This window comes from Mercenaria mercenaria, chromosome 2 (genome assembly GCF_021730395.1).
Source record: "Mercenaria mercenaria strain notata chromosome 2, MADL_Memer_1, whole genome shotgun sequence".
NCBI classification, from domain to species: domain Eukaryota; kingdom Metazoa; phylum Mollusca; class Bivalvia; order Venerida; family Veneridae; genus Mercenaria; species Mercenaria mercenaria.
This window is the reverse complement of record NC_069362.1, coordinates 92,420,685-92,428,249: the sequence shown is the minus strand read 5'-3', so window position 1 is coordinate 92,428,249 and position 7,565 is coordinate 92,420,685. Positions and strand designations below refer to the sequence as shown.

The window sequence follows — 7,565 nt, the reverse complement described above, 5'->3', positions numbered from 1 at the left end:
CACCTTGTTTTTGTTGACAACAGTCACCTTAGACCTACCAGAAACTTGAACTACTTGATACCATATTCAAAGACACATAAATTATCATGCAAACTCCTTTTTTCCCCAGAAGCATAAGTCTGTGGAACAGTCGCCCCGTGTATTTGCAAGCTAGTTCCAACTTGGAAGTATTTGTTGGGCAGCTACCACCCTTCTATCAGTTCTAATTCAACTTCCTGCTTTTACTTTTTAACCTGACCTGTAAAATAGTTCTTTTACTTTATCTTTGAGATGCACATAATCTCTGTATTCTTATTATATTTAACAGCTATCCCTGACAAAGCGCCTACTAGTTATAATCGATAACGATTGTTAAGCAGTATAACATAGACTAGACATTTAGCCTAATTTGTAAATATACCATTTTCCTAGACCTGACAATTGACCATATCGACATTATTGATAAATCCCGTTTTCCAGTATTTCCGTACATAGGGTCAGGGGGGTTGGCGAGATTAACCGATATAAAGACCGTGTACAATATTAGCGATTATTTTTGCCAGAAGATAAGAATTTATGAAAGATCTTACTTTCTCACAATGAAAATACTATTCTACGACTTCGGCAAAATTTTTTTGCAAAAATAATCTGTTTATCTTGAAAAATGCTAATAATTTCACACCTTCGGTATTGAGCCACGGAAGCGGCAGTTTAGAATAAAAGATAAAATTTCAAAAATTAAATAAACTTTGAAGATATTTTTGCTATATCTTAATTACAACAATGTTTAATGATAATCTGCAATACTTTTTTTATTCATTTTCTTTGTTTAAAACTTCAAAAAAGGATAATCTAAACACTACCGCCATGTAGCGTAATGGCCGATACCCCCTCACCGTGAAAACGGGAACGGGCGTTTATTAGTGGTTAATACCGGAAAACAGGATTTTATCCATAATGTCGATATCGAGAATGGTGAGCCAAATAGTTTATAAAAGACTAGCTATTATATTAGGCAGTGGCTAGGTAGCCGGTTCCGGCTACCTAGACCTTTAGTCTAAGTAGCCGGTTCCGGCTACCTAGACTAAAGGTCTAGGTCGCCGGCTCTATATATAGATATCGTATATGAACATGTAAGTCAAGGTAGCCGGATTTAATAAACTGTATTATAAAGAATCATAATATTAGTTTAATGAATTACATTTCTTGTAATTCATTATTTATTATTTGTGTTTAACCGGTATATTTCGTATTTACGCGCTCATATCATATCGGGCGACATTTTCAATTTGTTTTGTTAAAACGTACTCGATACATATATGAGATACTGTGATTCATTCTTAAAACAAAACAAAACAAACAGTAATAAAGGGCAAAACAAAGAGCATCAATGTACATTAAATGATGAGGCTCAACTGAACATACTGGCGTTTGATCCTTCCTGCGCCCGTTTAAGTGATAATTGTAGGTGATCATCACTTTCGCACCTCTATGATTGTGCGTCTTTAATTAATTAACTACTACAAAATTTCTCCGCCAATTTGTTTATTAGTCAATAACTTGATTGGTTCTAATTGTTTTTTTTGAACATATGAGCTCTTTATCTAAGGCAGCATAATATTCTAGATACGAAAGATAATAACAAATGACCTAAGCTAAAGAATCGCCGTCAGTTGACATCATCTATCAAAAATGTTTTTCAATATATAACAAACTACAAAAAATCATTAAAAGATATTTTAAGAATTTATAAACGCGCCATTTAAACACGCCAGTGACAAAAACGACATGATAACATAACAAAGTATCGACAGATATGATATAAGTGCCTAAATACGGCTAAATAAACAAGTAAGTCACAAAATATAAATAATAAATCACAAGAAATGTAATTTATTTAACTAATATAACGATCCTTTATAATACAGTTTATCAAAACCGGCTACCTTAACCTTACATGTACATATACGTTATGTATCCTAGACTCACCAGTTTCGACGCACTTAACAGGCAACATGGCAGCGCTTTTTCATTCTGTGACATACGTGACTCTCTATGATACTGCATGTGCAGTTACCTTTTATGTATTGAAGCATACCATCAATATCTTATTTTAAACAACTGACTGTCAGAAATCAAAAGTAAACAACAGCTAGTGTGGTCAGCCATTTTTTTTCTCACACACCTATTTCAACGCATCTAATATTATATTTGTTACAACGCATTTGATTGGCTTAGATATTTGTGCAATCACTGTAAGTGATGTGCTACACCATTACTATCTTGAATGGTGCAATAAAACTTGAAACAACAGTAGATACAAGTAGATAATCAATATTTAGGCCAAATGATAAATAAATCTGAAAACATTAAAACCTTTCTGAACATAAGTGGTAAAGAACATAAACAATCATTCTGCTTCTTTTTATTACACATTGTCTGAGTTTGTTTTTTTCATTCTTCTGGGCTGCAGTGCTTGCAGAGGAATTTGTCACCCCGCCTAACAACTTTATTTTAGTACAAAACTTAAGATGTACCCAGTGTTCGCAGCCTACTTGGTCACACTTTACCCACTTCACAAATATAAGAGATGTACTCTTCCTGACTTCATCTGGACTGAATTTGTTACAGACACAGCACTTGTCATCCTCATCATCATCTGATGATAATGATGCAGCAGGAGACAGGATTTTGCTTTTCTTAGAGGCGGTCTTGTTGGTCGTTTTGCATGATTCAGTCCAGATGGGCCAGGCAGAGGGGCCTGTGCTGATTTTTTGCGGGGGTTTACTGCCTGTTGGTGTTCTATGATTTTATCTATTATAACTTCCTCAGTAATTGCTTGCCCACTAACAATATAAGACACAAGTCTTCTCTTTTTTGTTTGTCTTTTTTGGTCTTTAGTGGTTTTTCTTTTACACCTGAAGAATGCAGCTGATGTATCATCACATGGCATGTCATTTAGCTCCTCTTGATGACAGGAAGTGCATCTTCTAGATTTTCTTGCTCCTGCACTTCTGCTACTTTAAAGTTAGAACAATCAACAGCATCTGGATTAAAGGGATATACACCAGATTTTTGGAAAGCAGACTGAAGATTAGCAACAGACAGAGCACTTGTGTAAGCTGCACATCCAATAGAACATATATTGTACTTTGTGATGGACTGTCCACAATGTTCACGCATATACCTATGTGATAATTCATTGAAAATTCTCTCATATGGACCAAAGCATCCTACATCCATTGGCTGGAGCACATGGCTAGTGTGTGCGGGTAGTACATATAATATAATATGCTGATTCCTAGCCCATTCAATCAGATTCAAATTCACATGTGACCTGTGTCCGTCAAAGAGCAACAGAACCGGAAGATCATTATTACGTTCAGGTAAGTATTTCATCAAGTGTGTTTCCATGTATGCTGGAAGACCTCACTATTGCTCCAGCCAGACTCTGAGACAGTAACCATTAGCACCAGCATCTTGCCTTCAAGAAGCTCCTGTCTCATTCGTGTGCCAGGAAATACAAAGAAAGGTGGTACCTGGTATCCCAACGCATTACCACAACCAAGGACTGTCACTGTGACCCGAGAATTGGATGTGATGCTTGGTGGCTTTGTTCCACTTCCAGCAATTACTTGTGGTGGCTTATGGGTTGTTGAGAGACCTTTTTCATCCACATTGTAGATGCGTTCGGGCTTGTCATTAAGATCATACTTGGTAAGTATTCTGCCCAGCTCTGTGTAGTAGTTCCTCACACAGTCAACAGTGGTAGCCTTGGCTCGCTGTATTTCAAGACCTCTGGGCTTAATCAGGTTAAGGTCAGGCCAGCGTGACTTGAACCCCTCATACCAACGGAAACTAAGTGGGTTGCTCTTATCTCTGTGACCAAGAGCAATGGCGTACTCTGTTGCGATATCAAGAACTTCAGATCTGAAATTGAGGTAGGAAGTTTGTAAGCTAACAAGAAAAGATGCCACTATTAGCTACCATAATAATTACTAATACTACATACATATTGATTATTGTTATTATTATTATCATTTATTAGATATTATTATATTATTAATTGGGTTCCAAATCATGCATGCATTATTTCATTATTTAGATAAATATGTAACAAAAAATACCTGCTATAACCATATCCAACAGAAGCTGTGAATTTAAGGTGATCTGCAAGCCGAGCCTCTTCTTCTTGCGTGAAAAGTGCTGGAGGACCAGACCTGACTGCCTCTGGATTCACACGCCCACTGAGCTTGTGCCGCAGTGATGACTCTGGAATTCCATACTTCTTTGCCACCTTTCTTATTGCCTCTCCTGTCTCTTTTACCTCTGATAAGGCAGTAGACATTGAAGTTGGGGAGTAAACCCTATAGCTGACTTTAGGTTTCTGAAAAGACATATAATTAAGCTAGGTGTAATCATAAATGATGCAAAATCCAGGCTACCTTTTGAGTGAAAATTATCAAATTCATCAGTTACTAAAACATTATTGATGGTATGTTTTCTTGTAATGAGTATGATGATGATACCAAACTTGCAGCAAGTAAATCATTTTTTGAAGTGCATAAGAGTAATGCATTGGTATATAAGGCGTACACCTTCCAAAATAGTGCATAATATAGTACGACGTACATATGTCACATGACAGTCATGTGACTTTGACAGCACCGGAAGCGGACTGCAGACGTACAACAAAAATTCCGTCATTTTTTTATCTAAGCATCCACAATAACGTTTTTAAAACAGATTAAAAATTGCATTAGTAAAAACATCAAAAATCATGCACATGATAAAATAAAGTTGATAAATACCTTCAAATCCCGAACTTTCCACATTGTTTACCGGTGAAATGAACCGTGAGATTTTCAGTGAAAGCACCGTGTAACTACGTCATCGGAAATTCCAAGTTAATCGAAAACGAGGTCAAAACAAAAATGGCGTCGAAATAGGTGTGCGTAAAATTACGTGGTGCGACGATACATATAGAACCGGCTACCTAGCCACTGCCATTATATTATCACAACACTTTGCAATCTGTTTCAATTCTTACATAAATTTACTTCTTTAATCATCATCATCTTCTGGCACAAACATTTCAGTCTCTTCAAGGAAAGCTGCAAATGATTTAGCAATATACTGTCCCACGTAAACCCCTGCACTGATGCACAACAAAACTTTTGGAATGCTGAACTTCTTTCTTAACGGTTCTGCTGGAATTGGTCCAGGTATAGTAGTGCAGTTCTGACTAAGGCATCTTATTTGATGACCTGCAGGATTAGAACTTAACATTACAGGGAATGGCGACCCTTTTTTGGCACAAAAATTTGCCACTTGTCTGAACTTCGCTGCCATGTTTGTTTACTGTACAGTACCTCCAGGTTAGGGAACCAGCGAGAACATTGCTTCCGTTTAGCTACGTACCAAATCCGTGTACGGGTGCTAGAATAATGTTAATTTTATGGCCAAAATCTATTTTATTTTTATTTTTGTAATTTAACGAAAGAAACAAATAAAATACAAAGAAGTATTCCTTTGCAAGCAAGGTATTTCGACCCAAAGACATTTCAACATCTACATCTACATCTTTCACCCAACCGTCGATTTCCGACTATCACTGGGCGGAGCTGTCAGAGAAACAGTTGTTAAAGAAATGATATGTTACAATGTTAAAATAATAAAAGCTAAAAAAGACAGTATGCTACAGTTAAAATGGGGCAGAGGCAATAGAATTACATACTGACCACCGCCAGCCTCTCTCTAAAGATACCGAGACTGGGGCTAGATTTAACATAAGTTGGTAGGGAGTTCCAGAGACGGATGGTCCTTGGGAAGTAGGAGTTAGAAAAGTACTGAGTGTGAGACATGGGGATTAAGTAATTTAGGTTTCTAGTTGGAATAAGATGAGATTGATCAACTGCAACTGTCTGGGTCCTTATTTTATAAAACATTACTAATGAGTTGTGTAACCTTCTATATTGGAGTGTATTCCATTCTAAAGTTTTCAGCATTTGTGTAACACTACTGGTGTAACTGTAGTCGTACATGACGTACCTAGCAGCTGACCTTTGGACGTTTTCGACTTTGCTAGTGAGAGTTTTTTGCCAAGGATGCCAGACGCTTGAACAGTACTCAAGTTGAGGGCGGACATAGGTGTTATAGGCAGCAATTTTGACCTTTTTATTGTCAGTTTTCACATTCCGTTGTATGAAGCGAAGAGTGGCAGTTGCTTTGGAAGTGATATTGTCAATATGTTTGGACCAGTTTAGATCTTTGGAAATGGTTATGCCTAGGTATTTAGCTGCCTCACAAGTTTTTAACTCTATATTGTGAAGTTTGTAGGGGTAGACCACGGGATTTTTCTTTCTAAAGATTCTAAGGACTTCACACTTGTCCGGGTTGAACTCCATGACCATGTCTCTCCCAGGTTTCTAAGTAATGCGGTCTTGTTGCAGAGATACACTATCTGAAATGGAGTTGATGGTAAGGTATATTATGGTGTCATCTGCAAACATCTTGCGTTACATTTGACTGAGTCTGGTAAGTCATTGATATATACCAGGAAGAGACATGGCCCAAGAACAGACCCTGGGAACTCCAGACAGTACAGAAGTTCACTGGAAAAATGACATCAACAGCGACTTTCTGGGAAACGGTTGGACAGGAAAGATTTGACCCAATTGGTAATTTGTGGGTTGACACCAAGGCTTTGTAGTTTATAAATTAGTCTTATGTGACCGACCTTGTCTAACGCCTTGGAGAAGTCCATGACAATGACATCTGTTTGTTGACCCTGTTCAGTGTTATTGTAAAGTTCCTGAGTGAAATTAATGAGCTGAGTCTCACAACTGTGACCTGATCTAAAGCCATGCTGAAACTGGCTAAGTAGCTTATGCTTGTCAAAATAGGTCATAAGATTGGAAACAACAATGTGTTCAAGGAGTTTAGAAGCAATGCAAGTTAGGGAAATTGGGCGATAGTTACTAGGTTTAGACTTGAGACCTTTTTTAAATACGGGGGCTACAGTGGCTTTTTTCCAATCACTGGGTACTAGGCCAGATTCGAGAGATAACCTGTATGTATGGGCAAGTACAGGAGCAATCTCATGGTGGAGTTCTTTTAGGATGCGTGGGGATAGTTCATCAGGACCTGAGGCTTTATGTGGGGATAGGCCATGGAGCAGTTTTTCCAAGATCTAGAAGCAGAAAACCATTTGCTGTGATGAGTGTCAGTAGGGTACAAGGTGCATACCTGTTTCTACCACATACTAATTATGAAAATCATAACCATTTACATATTTCTCATGTGGTATCCCAAACTTCTCCATATGTTTGTTTGTGTCTGTGCGTTCTTTTCTGCAAAACATCTAAACCATAAACACGACTCGGTATTCCATTCACAGTAGTAACATATCAGAACCATTCAGTGTATCCATTTTTGGTTTTCCCAACCTGTCAAACATTCAAGTCTTCTACTTCTAATTGTTGAAGTACAAATTTGTCAAGCGATGATTTCCTACCATCATGTTTCAGTCAGATGAAAAATCTCAACAGAATTTTTGAACCAACAACATCAAGGTCACCAGTTTC

At 37.5% G+C, this 7,565-nt stretch overlaps 1 protein-coding gene across 1 annotated transcript; it reads right to left on the bottom strand.

Moving 5' to 3' along the window:
* Positions 1 to 3,377: 3,377 nt before the first annotated feature.
* Positions 3,378 to 4,953, bottom strand: LOC128549762 (uncharacterized). Its single transcript, XM_053527278.1, has 3 exons — positions 4,791 to 4,953; positions 4,107 to 4,366; positions 3,378 to 3,909 (listed from the first exon to the last, which is right to left on the bottom strand). The coding sequence occupies exons 1-3, from the start codon at positions 4,812 to 4,814 to the stop codon at positions 3,378 to 3,380; spliced, it is 816 nt and encodes a 271-aa protein (XP_053383253.1). The 5' UTR covers positions 4,815 to 4,953.
* Between the last annotated feature and the right edge of the window lie 2,612 nt (positions 4,954 to 7,565).

Bases quoted from the DNA above. Each gene is read 5' to 3' on its own strand.
- LOC128549762 (XM_053527278.1), bottom strand. From the start codon at position 4,814: ATGTGGAAAGTTCGGGATTTGAAG. The intron at 4,367-4,790 runs GTATTTATCAAC...ATGTCTTTTCAG, and splicing joins GGAAAGTTCGGGATTTGAAG to AAACCTAAAGTCAGCTATAG. The intron at 3,910-4,106 runs GTATTTTTTGTT...CCTCAATTTCAG, and splicing joins GTTGGATATGGTTATAGCAG to ATCTGAAGTTCTTGATATCG.